The sequence below is a fragment of the Thalassophryne amazonica genome, chromosome 12 (assembly GCF_902500255.1).
Source record: "Thalassophryne amazonica chromosome 12, fThaAma1.1, whole genome shotgun sequence".
Classification (NCBI taxonomy): domain Eukaryota; kingdom Metazoa; phylum Chordata; class Actinopteri; order Batrachoidiformes; family Batrachoididae; genus Thalassophryne; species Thalassophryne amazonica.
This window is the reverse complement of record NC_047114.1, coordinates 33,563,543-33,580,577: the sequence shown is the minus strand read 5'-3', so window position 1 is coordinate 33,580,577 and position 17,035 is coordinate 33,563,543. Positions and strand designations below refer to the sequence as shown.

General features: G+C 43.6%; 1 protein-coding gene across 1 annotated transcript in view; it reads right to left on the bottom strand.

The window, feature by feature from the left end:
- Positions 1 to 9,983, bottom strand: part of LOC117521650 (receptor-interacting serine/threonine-protein kinase 2-like) — a 47,619-nt gene extending 37,636 nt beyond the window's left edge. Inside the window, exon 1 of the mRNA XM_034182973.1 lies at positions 9,488 to 9,983. Coding sequence (XP_034038864.1) covers positions 9,488 to 9,681 — 194 coding nt within the window. The 5' untranslated portion in view covers positions 9,682 to 9,983. The remainder of the gene's footprint in view (positions 1 to 9,487) is intronic.
- Positions 9,984 to 17,035: the final 7,052 nt, after the last annotated feature.

The following is a 17,035-nucleotide window of genomic DNA, read 5'->3' as shown; positions in this document are numbered from 1 at the left end:
TCCTGTTATCATGATCTAGCGCCCGTGTTTAGCAAAGCTAAATTGCTCCCGCCTCACCTTTCTTACGATTATGCCATAGATCTATTGCCCGGAACCAGTCCACCTCGAGGTAAATTGTATTCACTGTCCGCCCTGAATGCACCGCAATGTGGGAGTGCATCCAGGAGTCACTCGAGGCCAGACTGATTCGACCCTCCTCCTCACCAGCTGGGGCAGGATTTTTCTTTGTTGACAAGAAGTACAAGACTCTCTGTGTATCGATTACTGGGGATTAAATGATATTACAGTAAAGAACTGCTACTCGCTGCCACTGATGTCGTCCGCCTTTGAGTCACTAGAGGGTTCCAAGATATTTACCAAGCTAGATCTGGGAAATGCATACCATTTAGTCAGGATTAAGCAAGGGGATGAGTGGAAGACTCCCTTTAATACCGCCACTGGTCACTATGAGTACCTCGTGATGCCTTTTGGGCTCACCAATGCGCCAGCAGTGTTCCAGAACCTAGTTAAAGACATTTTGCGAGATTTCCTTAACAGGTTTGTTTTTGTATATTTGGACAATATTCTGATCTTCTCGTCAGAACTTGAAACCCACATGTGACACGTGCAAACCATGTTACAGACCCTCCTTCATAATGATCTTTATGTCAAGGCGGAGAAATGTGAATTTCATAAGTCTACAATAGCTTTCCTAGGTTTTGTTACTGCCGAAGGGAAAATCCAAATGGACCCCGACAAGGTGGCAGCAGTACAGGATTGGGCGGTGCCCAGTAGCCAGAAGAGGTTCAGAGGTTTTTAGGGTTTGCAAACTTCTACCAAAAATTTATTCGTAATTTTAGCTCAGTTGCCGCACCCCTTTACAATGTGACCTCCTCTCTCCGGGCTTTTAAATGGCCCCCGGAATGTGATGACGCCTTCAGGGTCCTAAAGCAATGGTTTTCAGCCACCCCCGTACTACTCCTTCCTGACCCCGCACAGCAGTTTGCGGTGGAGGTCGATGCTTCAGATATTGGTGTGGGCGCCATCTTGTCTCAGTTGAGTCCCACAGACAGACAGTTGCATCCATGTGCCTATCTGTCCCGTAAGTTGTCGCCTGCAGAGCGCAACTACAGCATCGGCGACCGCAAATTGCTGGAGGTCAAAGTGGCCTTAGAGGAGTGGCGACACTGGCTCGAGGGGGCACAAGTACCATTTCTTCTGTATACCAATCATAAGAACCTGGCTTATTTATGCACGGCAAAACGCCTGAACACTCATCAAGCTCGGTGGACAATCTACTTCAGTAGATTTAATTTTGTCCTCACTTATTGAACAACAGCCCTCTCTCTTCTCTCCCACTAACCTTTGTTCCTCTGTTCCATCTGCCCTCAGTTTGATCGTCAGGTGCCAACGAACCTGGGAGTGGGCTCGGCGAGCCCTGGGTCGCTCATCAGCCCTTGCTCCGTTGCTTCGACTTACTCGGTGGGACAGAAGGTTTGGTTGTCCACCCGTCACTTGCCGCTCCGTGGGGTTCCGCGTAAAATGGCTCCTAGGTTCGTTGGTCCCTTCCCTGTGTCGAAGATCATAAATCCTGTTTCCGTCTGACTTAGGTTGCCTCCATTTATGCTTATTCATCCCACATTTCATGTCAGTCATGTCAAGCCGGTGAGGACTAGCCCACTGTGCCCTCCGGCCTTTCCCCTGCCCTTCCGCCTGGTTTGTGGGCGGGGGCCCGGTGTTTTCTGTGCGGAGGCTTCTGGCTTTGCGTCGCCGGGGCTGTGGCTTTCAATATCTGGTTGACTGGGAGGGGTATGGTCCCGAGGAGTGGTCGTGGATCCCCTCCCGTTTTATCATGGACCCCGGTCTCATCCGGGATTTTCATGTTGCCAATCCTGCTGCTCCTGCTGTTTTCGACCTGCTTGCCACCCGTGTTCTTTGACCCCCTGCTTGTACTCACGACCACGCGCCAGCCTGATGTTCTTGCTTTTGTTTTCCCTTATTGGACTGCCTACCTGTGTACCAGACCCCGTTTTCCACCCAAGTAAACTGCTTTTACGTACAGAGCCTCGAGTCCGAGTCCTACATTTGCATCCTGCCACAACCATTTACCAGTCGTGATACCCGTTATAGCTTGGAAAATCTGATTTAGCATTTTGTTGTTGTGCTTGGGTTTATGCACTGTTGCTTGTTTGGTTGTGTTTTAAAATTCTGGTGCACTGTCTGAGTTTTGTTTGTGCACATTTCTTTTGTGTTTTGTTATGAGTATATATATTTATATACAACCCCAATTCTAATGAAGTTGGGACGTTGTGTAAAATGTAAATAAAAACAGAATACAATGATTTGCAAATCCTCTTCAACCTATATTCAATTGAATACACCACAAAGACGAGATATTTAATGTTCAAACTGATAAACTTTGTTGTTTTTGTGCAAATATTTGCTAATTTTGAAATGGATGCCTGCAACACATTTCAAAAAAGCTGGGACAGTGGTATGTTTACCACTGTGTTACATCACTTTTCCTTCTAACAACACTCAATAAGCGTTTGGGAACTGAGTTTGGGTGGAATTCTTTTCCATTCTTGCTTCATGTATAACTTCAGTTATCCAACAGTCCAGGGTCTCCATTGTTGTATTTTGCGCTTCATAATGCGCCACACATTTTCAATGGGCTACAGGTCTGGACTGCAGGCAGGCCAGTCTAGTACCCGCACACTCTTACTATGAAGCCACGCTGTTGTAACACGTGCAGAATGTGGCTTGTCATTGTCTTGCTGAAATAAGCAGGGACGTCCCTGAAAAAGACGTTGCTTGGATGGCAGCATGTGTTGCTCCAAAACCTGGATGTACCTTTCAGCATTGATGGTGCCATCACAGATGTGTAAGTTGTCCATGCCATGGGCACTAACACACCCTCATACCATCACAGATGCTCGCTTTTGAACTTTGCACTGGTAACAATCTGGATGGTCTTTTTCCTCTTTTGTCCGGAGGACACAGCGTCCATGATTTCCATAAACAATTTGAAATGTGGACTCATCAGACCACAGCAAACTTTCCCACTTTGCATCTGTCCATTTCAAATGAGCTCAGGTCCAGCGACGCCGGCGTTTCTGGATGTTATTGATGTATGGCTTTCGCTTTGCATGGTAGAGTTTTAACTTGCACTTGTAGATGTAGCGACGAACTGTGTTCACTGACAATGGCTCCTCAAATCCTGCGCAGATGAGCTGTGTGGGGTCATGGAGCGGGTCTTCAACCTGAGCCTGAAGCTGAGGACGCTGCCAAACCTCTGGAAAACGTCATGTGTGGTCCCAGTGCTCAAAACACCGCATGCCAAGGACCTCAACAGCTTCAGGCCAGTGGCACTTACATCCCACCTGATGAAGACCCTAGAGTGCCTCATCCTGTGTCACCTCCGCTCCACGGTGAGCTCTGCTATGGACCCACAGCAGTTTGCTTACCGGCCTGGCATCGGAGTGGAGGACGCCATCATCTCCCTGCTGCACCGCTCACTGTCCCACCTGGAGAAGCCCGGCAGCGCAGTGAGGATTCTTTTCTTTGACTTCTCCAGCACTTTCAACACCATCCAGCCGCGGCTCTTGAGGGACAAGCTGGTGATTGCAGGAGTGGACGAGGATCTGGCTGAGCAGGTCCTGGACTACCTCACAAACCGGCCCCAGTTTGTGAGGACCAAGAACTGCGTGTCTGACCTCCTGACCTGCAGTGTGGGGCCCCCCCAGGGGACGGTCCTCGTGCCCTTCCTCTTCACTCTTTACACTGCAGACTTCAGACACAACACGGACAGCTGTGTCCTGCAGAAGTTCTCAGATGACTCCGCCCTCAATGGACTTATTATGGACAACGATGACGCGGAGTACAGAGGACTAACGCAGGACTTTGTGGACTGGTGTCAGAGGAACCACCTCCTCATCAACGCGGGGAAGACCAAGGAGATGGTGGTGGACTTCAGACGCCGCCCCACTACACTCCCCCCAGTGCACATCCAGGGAAGGGACATTGAAAGTGGACTCTTATAAGTATCTGGGTGTTCATCTGAACAACAATCTGGACTGGACTCACAACACGGACACACTTTACAGAAAGGGTCAGAGCCGCCTCTACCTCGAGGAGGCTGAGGTATTTGGAGTGAGGGGGCCACTCCTGAGGACGTTCTATGACTCTGTGGTGCCATCTGCCATCCTGTACAGTGTGGAATGCTGGAGCAGCAGCATCACAGAGAGGGACAGGAAAAGACTGGATAAGATCATCAGGAAATCCTGCTCTGTCCTGGGCTGTCCTCTGGACTCTGTGCAGGAGGTGGGGGACAGGAGGGTCCTGGCTAAACTTAAATCTATGCTGGACCACGAGTGTCACCCCCTGCTGGACGTTGTCTGTTCTGGAGAGCAGTTTCAGTGACAGACTCATCCACCCTCGCTATGTGAGGGAGAGATTCCGCAGATCGTTTCTCCCGGCTGCTGTCAGACTGTACAATGATCAATGCTAGTACTGTGGTAACCATAGCAACCAGGACAATAATCATGTTTTTGCTGTATTTATTAGTGCAATAATTTAACTTATGGTGCACTCAAGTCACTTTACATATATTACACTACATATTACATAGAGTAACTTGTCATACATTTCACGCTGAAGTCATTTTACCTGATCACTCTCACACCCCAATGGTGTATATCATCCCGGCAGTGCAGCATTGAACTGAACAATGGTAGCCTCAGCTTTACCCGGCACTCAGTGCTTTCTTTGGTTCTTGTTTTTGAGAGATGCTTGTTGTTTTGTTGCATGCCCTTCTATTCCTACTGTTCTATGCTGCAATGTTACACTGAAATTTCCTCATTGAGGGATGAATAAAGGCTTTTCTTATCTTCTTATCATACCTTATCTTAATGGTTTTCCAAAGTGTTCTTGAACCCACACGGTAATATCCTTTACATAATGATGTTGGTTTTTAATGCAGTGCCGCCTGAGAGATCAAAGGTCATGGGCATTCAATGTTGGTTTTCGGCCTTGCCGCTTACGTGGAAAAAGTTCTCCAGATTCTCTGAATCTTCTGATTATATTATGGACTGTAGATGATGGAATCCCTATATTCCTTGCAAATGAATGTTGAGAAACATTGTTCTCAAACTGTAGGACTATTTTTACATGCAGTTGATCACAAAGTGGTGATCCTCGTCCCATCTTTGCTTGTGAATGGCTGAGCCTTTTGGGGATGCTCCTTTTATACCCAATCATGACACTCACCCGTTTCCAATTATGTGTTCTTTGAGCATTCATCAACTTTCCCAGTCTTTTGTTGCCCTGTCCCAACTTTTTTGAAATGTGTTGCAGGCCTCATTTCAAAATGAGCAAATATTTGCACAAAAACAACAAAGTTTATCAGTTTGAACATTAAATATCTTGTCTTTGTGGTGTATTCAATTGAACATATGTTGAAGAGGATTTGCAAATCATTGTATTCTGTTATTATTTACATTTTACACAATGTCCCAACTTCATTGGAATTGGGGTTGTATGTATATATTCTTTACTTTCTTTATTTTTATGGTATAAGGGGAGGATGTTGAAGAGTATTACTGCATTTTCCTGCTACTAATTCTTATGCTCATCTTTTAGAAACCAGAATAAATCATCCGGTCTGTATGATTAAAATGTACATGATTCTGTTATGTTGACGTTTGAGTAATGGTGTGACGTTTCTGCCATAATCCTAAAACTGCTGTTTTATGATCATATTGCGTTCATGTACGCTTGCACTGTCCAGTTGAACGTGTTTAGACTCATATTAGTATAATATCCACTGTATTAGATTTAGGGTTTCTTTGTAAGAGCACATGTGATGAAGATATTGTACTTGTCATCCTACTTTGGACTAATTGTGGGAATAGTGTAAATGCTTATGCGGCTTAGGCGGTTTTAAATAAAACTCTGTTCCGAACGGTAAATCAGGCAGGGTGCAATCTGAACAGATTCTTTTGTGTCATGACTTCTTTGGTTCCTCCTTCCCTGGGATCAAGAGACGCGTGGTGACTGGCGGACGAGGTAAGGGTCTTGGGGGGCTAGTCTCCAACACCATCTATAAGCTTTGCTTCTGCCTTCACCCTTTTGGCCACATGGGTTCATTGCACATTGTTCTTTTTATGAGTGTGTTATTGTCTGTGTTGTTATTCTGTGTGTCGAATAAATTCAATTCATTCATTCATGTTTTGTGTCAAATTAGGTCATACTACTACTGTTGGGAAAGTGTAGTGACACGGACCCACAACAGGGGGCGCAAATGAACGGTCAATAGATGAGCCAAAAAGTAACAATTTAATGTTGTGAATGTGCACAACGAACATACAGACAATCACAGAATATCATAACAGTCAATACACAGAGGTGACGTGTGGGCAGGCTCGAGGATAGAAGACGTCTGTCCTGAGAAGAGCCGGAACCACACGATTTCCGCCGCCCCAAAACCTGGTGAATACTGGAGCCGCCAAGTCCCGAATTCCCAGGTGATCACCGTCCCCGACTGTCGGATCTGGTACTGCTGGCGAAGAACAAAGACAGTCAAGTGTGGGTGTGTGTACACCCAGTAACAACAACGGTGGGAATGCCACCTCCACCTCTCATTCAATATGTTGCAGCGGTCTCAGCTGAAAAGGAGCGCCGTCTTGCACAGCCTCCTCACAAACGACCGGTTCTCCTGCAAATTCTCACAATAACAGAGTTACAAATCTCACAAAAAGGCTGAGAGTATTACCTCCTATGAAGTATGATATCTCGGCAACGAGGTGGAGATGACGTCTGGTCTTTATGGAGTGAGATGATGTTGAGTAGATGGGTGACAGCTGTCAAGAGGTAATGAGCGACAGCTGTCACCCCCGGCTGTGTCCATGGCGGCAGCGTCCTCTCGTGCCTGAAGCCCGCACTTCAGGCAGGGCGCCCTCTGGTGGTGGGCCAGCAGTACCTCCTCTTCTGGCGGCCCACACAACAACTACTACTGTTCTCTGTGTCAGATTCTTCATGGGCGGGGCTCAGGCAGTTCCTCCACATCCTCCCACCACACACATACTGACAGTAAACTAGGTGAAGTGAGGATAATCTGTTACTCCAAGTTAATGGGTGTTTTTGCCTATGACTACATAATTGCAACCCAGATCATAAAATGTCCTTTCTTTCAATACAGCACTCCACTGCTACAGTGGAGAACATTTTGGATTTAAGCCTATAAAAGTGATTGTCAGAATACTGACTTTGTTTTAAGGAAAACGTGGCAAAGAGTGGCAATAAAACTACCTGAAGGAACGAATGACTCTTGTACTATGCCAAATATTTAATATTTATTTAAGCACCTGAAGACCAGCTGTATGTGGGTATCAGGCTTTGCTGAGAACGTAAGCAATGATGGACTGGCATTACATCCAGAAGGAGTTATCCTTTTGATGCTATGTACATACAATAGATGGTGGTCCGGTAGGCCTTAGGACTTATATAGGACTTACTACTTCTTCCACTGAACCTTTGTTTGTGGCTGTAACATTTTAGCTTTATTTTATTTATTTGGGATATTTTAATATTTTCCACAGTCCAGTTCCATTAATCTAACAGTCTTCAGAATGGAAGGCTCACTGCTCTTTAAAAAGAGTGTATTTGCCTTATTTTATTACATCAGTTGCATAAAATGGTCTTAATCACACTGCATGCAAACTACAAATAATATGAACATATAGCTGTATAGGATCTTCATGAGTCAAGACCCACAAACACACCCCTTTAAATATTAATTGTTTAGTTGGTCAATGAAATAATGTTATAATAATAGCATTGTAGCTAAAACCATTCTGAACTACAACTTCACATATTAATTTACACAAAAAATTTTGTATATGTGTCATATGTGCCAGTACGGATTGATTCTCAAAAGTTTGGTTTTAAATCTGTCAAGTTCATTATATTATATAATATATACTATACTATACATTAGTCAATGAGACAAGCGTTTCAGCATATGACGCGTTTAGTTTTCTGACAGTCAGATTCCATAGCTGGTTCAGATAAGATCTTGAAGCAGCTAGACTATACTGTATGAAAAGTGAATTATTATACAGATAGTCAGTGGCGATACAATGCACATCCTGTGACACCATTTCCACCGTATGGTGAAAATAGCATTGCCCTTAGGAAAAAAAAAAAAAGCACTGCCCATTTTCCCAATTATGTGATCCTAATACCTTGTCATACAAAAGTTTTTGAAACATGTAAAAAACTAATGCAAATAAATTTAAAAATCAATCTTGTGGTATTTATCACATAACTACAAGATTGATTAAATTTTTATTTGGCAAAAAAACTAAAGTGAATTACATTTATTCTTAATTTTGGTATAGAGTTAGAAATAACACTGATAATACGACTTCTTTAATAACCGTACATGAAGCCCAAGACATATTCAGTAACTTGGTTATAAATAAAGTATCGCTAAATGTTCACATGTCCATCCATCGAGTTGTGTAAGGAAAACTGGAGGGACTGTATACAAAATGGGTCTAATTCCTAAATAATTAATGGCATATATAGTATATATTGTATATCTACTTAATGGTATATTCTTATTAATCCCCCTGAATTAAAGCTGAAGCTCTACACTGCAAGTACATCCTGTGTCATTTATAATCCGTTGGCGTGGTGTACAGAGGCAAAACTACAAACATTTGTGTTACTGTTCAAGTACCTACAGACATGACTGCATATGTTCTGTGTGGTTTGCAAACAGGGCCAAAATTGGATTTTTATTTATTTATTTTTTTCACACCCAACTGAATCTGACTGTCATTTCTGGAAGGGCACTGCTCACTTCTGATGTTGGAACAAGGCTCTAACCTTGCAATTTTTTTTCTCAAATGATTCTGGGTTAAGAACAGGATAAGAGTTTGGGTTTATTTTTTGTAAAACTGGTCTTTGAGCAATACTTCACCTTAAAGACCACAACTTTGTGCACTTCAGGGAGTCTTACACCACTACAAAATGGTCCAGGTGGTCCAATTCAGATTCATAAACTGCACAGAACATGTTCATCCTGACTTGTTTTGAGAAACCTGGCTTGCTGATGGGCTCTGAACATGGGGGGACTATGTATATTAAAAAAAAAAACTGCTGTAATTCCTATATGGTTAATGTAATACTTTTTTGTTAAACCCCTAGAATTAAAGTTTAAAGTCAACACTACAAGCACAACTTAACTGTTTCATTTCAACATCTTTGTAGTGGTGTACAGAGGCAAAAATACAAGAAGGTATGTCACTGTCCAAGTACTTATGGACCTGACTGTATACAACATCTCCAGATGTCTAACAACACAAACACACGATCGATCGATCGATATTGGTCATGAACACATTTCCTGGTAATTTGTCCAAAAATCATTCAACTTGTGATAGGCTCATCAAATATAAGATGAATGTAGTGACGGTGCGGGGCCAAGTGTTGGTGAGATCACCTTTGGCACACAGGAGAGTCGATCTTCAGGCACTTGATGGCCACGGTGGTCCTCCAGTCCGAGTGCTGCGCCTTGAACACGGTGCCGAAGCCGCCTCTGCTCAGGTAGTACAGGTCAGTCAGCTTCTGGTAGGGGATAACCGGCAAGGTGCTGGTCAGACTGCCGATACTCACAGAGCCCGCAGCCGGCTCCATGGTGGTGACTGAGCCTTTTCACGAGAAGCGTGTGAGCATTTATCTTCCACAGAAAGCAGAACTGCCCCTCTGCTGCAGTAAGGAGGCGCTCACGCGCGTTAGCCGAGCGCTAAGCTAACGTAAGTGCGTGGAACAGAAGCACAAAAAAGCCCAATGTCTTCACTGAATTAAAAACGACACTCTGTGGCAGTGGCACGCCCACTCAAAGACACTCACTCGGCCCTGAATTCACGGTCTGTCGGCGTCAAGCGGCTTCTGTCAGAGAAAAACAAACAGACGACAACATCTTCCGAGGTTTGTTTGTTTGAGCCGTAACTTCCGGGTTTCACGAGGTAAGAGGATCACGCGCACACATTCTTACAGTTTGAATGAGTTCGGACCACGTGGTTTGTTTGAAACTTCGACAGCTTGATTTCAGCAAGGCACTTTTATCTTCTGTTTTAATATGGATTGTTTGACAGTCCTGTGTCTTTTTATTACTTCGTATGTCGTTTGACAACATCCTCAGACAAAAGATCAGTTCAGTCAAGAGTATGAAAGTGATAAATGTGTTTACCGCAGGTTGTGAGTGCACTGCTGACATCTACCATGGGAATCTCCACAGCTTTATTTGCATTTTTATTTATTGAAATTTTGACGTTCTGTGACAAACACTTCAGGCCTAGTTCAAAAATAATGAAGCCTAACTGCTGATTTGCATTGCACTTGTCATGAACAAGCCATTATTTTATTTAGCACCATCCAGATTTATCTGTGAGTTGCCTATACATATCTTTGACAGGTACTGAAAATTTCATGGAAAAATTCCGCACGGTTCCAGAGATATGCACAAAATTTACCCCCATAATAGCACTTTTTTCATCAATTTTGTGTGACATTGATATTTAGCATTATCATTTAAAGTTGAATGTTAAAGAATTAAACTTCATGCTAACACACAGTAATACATTTTTGTAAAGGCAGAAATGTCATTTCCTAGAAAAAACATCATGTTTCTAAAGCAAGGTAAAACTGTCGCAAGCATAATGCTGAGAACAAGTCCTTGATTTATTTGTGTCAAAACCTTAGCATCTTCTACTCTGCTTCAACAGAATAATTATATTACTTGTTCAATAATACCAGGAACTAATGGACAGAATTTCTTTGTTTCAGGCTTCTGCAGAATAAAGAAGATACCTCCAACTGTTGTCGCAAACGTTACACTCTAGCACATTATATTATATATGCACTGATCATTTCTAGTAAAGACCGAACCAAGACCAATAGAAATATTGAAACTCTGGTATATAACATACTTAAAATGATAACATTTCACAAAAAAGACCACTTTTAAATTTTGATTGTTATGTCACACTTTGGCTTCATTATTTTTTAACTAGGCCTTCAGGGCTCAGCTGGGCTATAGTGTACCTCACTGAGACTGCTGATGTCTAACCACTTTTTGTCTGGAGACTATGTGAGGTTTCCTTGTGTTTTGGACAGCAAAAAGGTAGATCGAGTGAGTGAATGAGTCCATCCCAGCCAGCTGTGTCAACCGTAAAACAATAGTAAAAACTACAGTAACAGCAGGAAATCTAAAACAATAAATGCTATCATCGTCTGGAAAGGGTTACTGACCTTGACACCATAGGTGATACTCCTTGCAGAATCAATCATAATTGTAGTCCTTGAGAAGCTGAGTGAGGAACTGATTGGAGTGTCTGGGTTTGCAGGGGAGCACAGTGGCTTAGTGGTTAGCACATGCTGCCCACAGCAAGAAGGTTATGGTATTGCTTCGCACCTGGGTCCTTTCTGTGTATGACTGTTGGGATAGGCTCCAGCCCCCCCGTGACCCTTTATTGGAGTAAGTGGGCATTGAAAATGAATGGATGGATGTCTGGGTTTGTGTCCTGGCACTGGCCATCAGAAGTGTATCTGTATGTGGTGAAATTGTTGAGACATTCACTTATCTCAACAGTGACATTCATGTCTCCAAGTCTTCAGCCTTTGAGATGAAGAGACGCCTAGGAAGAGCTTATAGAGGCATCCCTGAGGTATTTGGTGATGCTGATATTGTTGCAGCAGAACAAAGGTCCAAGTCTCTGCGTTCTTGGTGTTTCATGAAAATTCAGTAAGGTATATCTTATATATTATATTCCAATTCTATAGTGGAACTATGCCAGTATACAAAGGTATATCTAAATATCTAAAAAGGAAGAGTAAAATAGGAGAGTAGAAAAGAGTAGAGTAGAGCCACTTAGGTGCCTGGTCTTGAGAACCAGGGATGGTATGTCTTCCTATATGGTTGTAAGACCTGGATGCTAACTAGTGACCTATGGTGAGGACTGAATGTCTTTGGTACCAGGTCGCTTTGGAGGATCATTTTGGTACCACTGCGATGACTTTGTGTCAAATGAGCAATTACTTAGGGAGCCTCAGATGAGGAGTATCACTTGCATCATGAAGGAACATCAGATGCGACATTTTATCTATATGGTATCTCTGTGTGTGATCCACCATGTAGGTGTCTCTGTATTGAGGATTTCAAGCACTGGGGACATCCATGATTCATTTTGTTAAGGCAGATATATGTTTACTTTTGAGAGGTGGTGATGGACTGTTTGAGCATCCAAACTTTCATAGTGTGGTAGAAGCACCAATGCATACTCCTTAACCTGACGATATAATTCACCAAATTAAAAAAAAAACAAAAAAACATAATGAAGCCAAACTCTGAAGGTTGACACACCCAGTTGCTTAAAAGAACAACTGTTTTGCCTGTGTATTATCACATAGATGTGTCTGTCACATGCTGGTGACAGAGTTAGTTAGATGCTGGATTAATTATTGAACATTAAGGACATCTGTGGTTGAAACATGCATGCAGTTTTTTTTCATCACATTCCATTTGACACACATACACACACACACACACATATATATATATATATATATATATATATATATATATATATATATATATATATATATATATATATATATATACTGAGGAAAATAAGTATTTGAACACCCTGCGGTTTTGCAAGTTCTCCAACTTAGAAAGTTGAAAGTTTCATCTTAGGTGCATGTCCACTGTGAGAGACATAATCTTAAAAAAAAATAAAAAATACGGAAATCACAATGTATGATTTTTTTTTTTTTAAATAATTTATTTGTATGTTACTGCTGCAAATAAGTATTTGAACACCTACCAACCAGCAAGAATTCTGGCTCTCACAGACCTGTTAATTTTTTCTTTAAGAAGCCCTCTTATTCTACACTCTTTACCTGTATTAATTGCACCTGTTTGAACTTGTTACCTGTATAAAAGTCACCTGTTCACACACTCAGTCAATCACACTCCAACCTGTCCACTATAGCCAAGACTGAAGAGCTGTCTAAGGACACCAGGGACAAAACTGTAGACCTGCACAAGGCTGGGATGGACTACAGGACAACAGGGAAGCAGCTTGGTAGAAGACAACAACTGTTATGATTATTTATTAGAAAGTGGAAGAAACACAAAATGACTGTCAATCTCCCTCGGTCTGGGATTCCATGCAAGATCTCACTTTGTGGGGTAAGGATGAGTCTGAGAAAGCTCAGAACTACACAGGAGGACCTGGTCAATGACCTGAAGAGAGCTGGGACCACAGTCACAAAGATTACATTAGTAACACATGATGCTGTCATGGTTTAAAATCCTGCAGGGCAGCAAGGTCCCCCTGCTCAAGCCAGCACATGTCCAGGCCCATTTGAAGTTCACCAGTGACCATCTGGATGATCCAGAGGAGGCATGGGAGAAGGTCATGTGGTCAGATGAGACCAGAATAGAGCTTTTTGGAATCAACTCCACTTACCATGTTTAGAGGATGAGAACAACCCCAAGAAAACCATCCCAACTGTGAAGCATGGGGGTGGAAACATCATACTCTGGGGATGCTCTTCTGCAAAGGGGACAGGACGACTGCACCGTATTGAAGGGAGGATGGATGGGGTCATGTATTGTGAGATTTTGACAAACAACGTCCTTCCCTCAGCATGACAATGACCCCAAACAAACTAAGGAGGGGCTCTGTAAGAAGCATTTCAAGGTCCTGGAGTGGCCTGGCCAGTCTCCAGACCTGAACTCAATAGAAAATCTTTGGAGGGAGCTGAAACTACAAACCTGAAAGATCTAGAGAAGATCTGTATGGAGGAGTGGACCAAAATCCCTGCTGCAGTGTGTGAAAACCTGGTGAAAAACTACAGGAAACGTTAGACCTCTGTAATTGCAAACAAAGGCTACTGTACCAAATATTAACATTGATTTTCACAGGTGTTCAAATACTTATTTGCAGCAGTAACATACAAATAAATTATTAAAAAATCATACACTCAACAAAAATATAAACGCAACACTTTTGGTTTTGCTCCCATTTTGTATGAGATGAACTCAAAGATCTAAAACTTTTTCCACATACACAATATCACCATTTCCCTCAAATATTGTTCACAAACCAGTCTAAATCTGTGATAGTGAGCACTTCTCCTTTGCTGAGATAATCCATCCCACCTCACAGGTGTGCCATATCAAGATGCTGATTAGACACCATGATTAGTGTGTGGATCGAATGGCCCATGGTGGCGGTGGGGTTATGGTATGGGCAGGCGTCTGTTATGGACGAAGAACACAGGTGCATTTTATTGATGGCATTTTGAATGCACAGAGATACCGTGACGAGATCCTGAGGCCCATTGTTGTGCCATACATCCAAGAACATCACCTCATGTTGCAGCAGGATAATGCACGGCCCCATGTTGCAAGGATCTGTACACAATTCTTGGAAGCTGAAAATGTCCCAGTTCTTGCATGGCCGGCATACTCACCGGACATGTCACCCATTGAGCATGTTTGGGATGCTCTGGACCGGCGTATACGACAGTGTGTACCAGTTCCTGCCAATATCCAGCAACTTCGCACAGCTATTGAAGAGGAGTGGACCAACATTCCACAGGCCACAATTGACAACCTGATCAACTCTATGCAAAGGAGATGTGTTGCACTGCATGAGGCAAATGGTGGTCACACCAGATACTGACTGGTATCCCCCCCAGTAAAACAAAATTGCACCTTTCAGAGTGGCCTTTTATTGTGGGCAGTCTAAGGCACACCTGTTCACTAATCATGGTGTCTAATCAGCATCTTGATATGGCACACCTGTGAGGTAGGATGGATTATCTCAGCAAAGGAGAAGTGCTCACTATCACAGATTTAGACTGGTTTGTGAACAATATTTGAGGGAAATGGTGATATTGTGTATGTGGAAAAAGTTTTAGATCTTTGAGTTCATCTCATACAAAATGGGAGCAAAACCAAAAGTGTTGCGTTTATATTTTGTTGAGTGTACGAGGTCTATTAGAAAAGTATCCGACCTTATTATTTTTTTCAAAAACCATATGGATTTGAATCACGTGTGATTACATCAGACATGCTTGAACCCTCGTGGGCATGCAAGAGTTTTTTCACGCCTGTCGGTTACGTCATTCGCCTGTGGACAGTCTTTGAGTGAGGAGTGGCCCACCCTCTCGTCGATTTTTTCATTGTTTAGGAATGGCTCAGAGACTGCTGCTTTGTTTGATAAAATTTTTTCAAAACTGTAAGGCACAACTGAGTGGACACCATTCGATAAATTCAGCTGGTTTTCGGTAAAAATTTTAACGGCTGATGAGAGATTTTGGTCTGGTAGTGTCACCGTAAGGATGGCCCATGGCGCCTAACGGCGATCTGCGCTTGGAGGCGGCAGCGTCTCGCCGTTTCAAGTTGAAAACTTCCACATTTCAGGCTCTGTTGACCCAGTAAATCGTCAGAGAACAGAGAACTTTCAGAAGAAGTTGGCATGAGGAGTTTATTTGGACATTCCATTGTTAACGGACATTTTGTAATGAAAGAACATGCGGGCAGAGTCGCATGTTGGGCCGGACCCGACCGTGGGGGGTCGCGACAGGAAAAACACCTCCGTTGGAAACCTTAACGGACAAGTTGGAACATGCCCAAGCTGTTAAACAATTTCTCAGTTACTCACTTGTTGAAAGCGATCAAAAGCCGCCTGAATTGTTATGTGTCGGACGCAGCCCGGAGAACCGACCAGCGTTTGAAGGACCCAGTATAAAATAAGCAGAGCACGGTACAAAGGATAACAGAGTTTAATAAACATAACAGTGATGTGAAAAAATATAAAAGTGCGCGGTCTGGCGTGGTGGATTGCGGTGCACTCCCAGCAGCGCTAACGGTCCGGAGCCAGAACCAATTCGGACCCAAGGACCCCGCCGACACCCCCCAGGTGGCCGCAACAAACCGAGTCTGTGAAAGAAGGAATCATTATGTGAGTCCACACTCAACACACAGAGAGACCACTCAAAGGTGTACAAACAGCAAACACTTCCTGGCTTAATTGCAAATCAGCTTCCCACCCTGCAGGCATGGAACACCCTGTTCACAAAACTCCACTGCAGAGGAAGCTGATTTAAACGACCAACATACAGCTCAAATATAATAAGGTGTGAGGGACACCACATTTACTGACTGTATAAATGTTATCACAAAATCTGACGTACCTCAGGAAGTGTGCTGACGAGTGTGAGACCTCACCCTCTCCTCTTTCACAGACCATGCATCAAACCTGGACGTTCTCTGCATCCACTGATGATGAGATGGCTCCCGAGACGACGATCTCACCCGTCTGGTCACAAGGTCGAGTCTCTGGCAAATACACACTGTGTACTCCAGTCTTAAATGCCACCATGTTCCAATCCATTGTAGATGCACCACAGCTGTGAGTCCTGACGAGCCGCAGGTGATCAGGGTGAGGTCCTGATAAACTCAGCTCCACAGCCACTCAGTCCCAAATGCAAGCCACCTGGAAGGAAAAACAAAAGACAGGACAGAAAACAGAAACAAAAGGCAGCCAGGCCCCCCCAGCCACACAACAGCACCCCACCCTCACGGGAAGCCTCCCGGCGACCACACAAACCCGGCCCAGGAGAAACACCCCCCTCCAGGGGCCATGGCTGGAAACCGTATCTGCATTCATCTTCCAACAGAATGGTTGATGTCTTCTCCTCTGGCTGCATCTTTGCCTTTGTTTCTGTCAGTCACTTAGCACAGGTGTGGCCAGGAGTTCTTAAACCTGTGCGGTCAGCCTTTGTCCAACCATGTTCACAGTCTGATTAGTCATAAAACAAAAAATGACAAACACAAACAACCAAACCACCCCCCCCTCCCCAGGGGATCGTCCCATCAAACCCTGGGAAGAGGAGAAAAGAAAAACACAACCCAAACTTAAGCTTACAAATAAAAACACTAACACCCCCCCCCCCTAACGACATGTAGGGA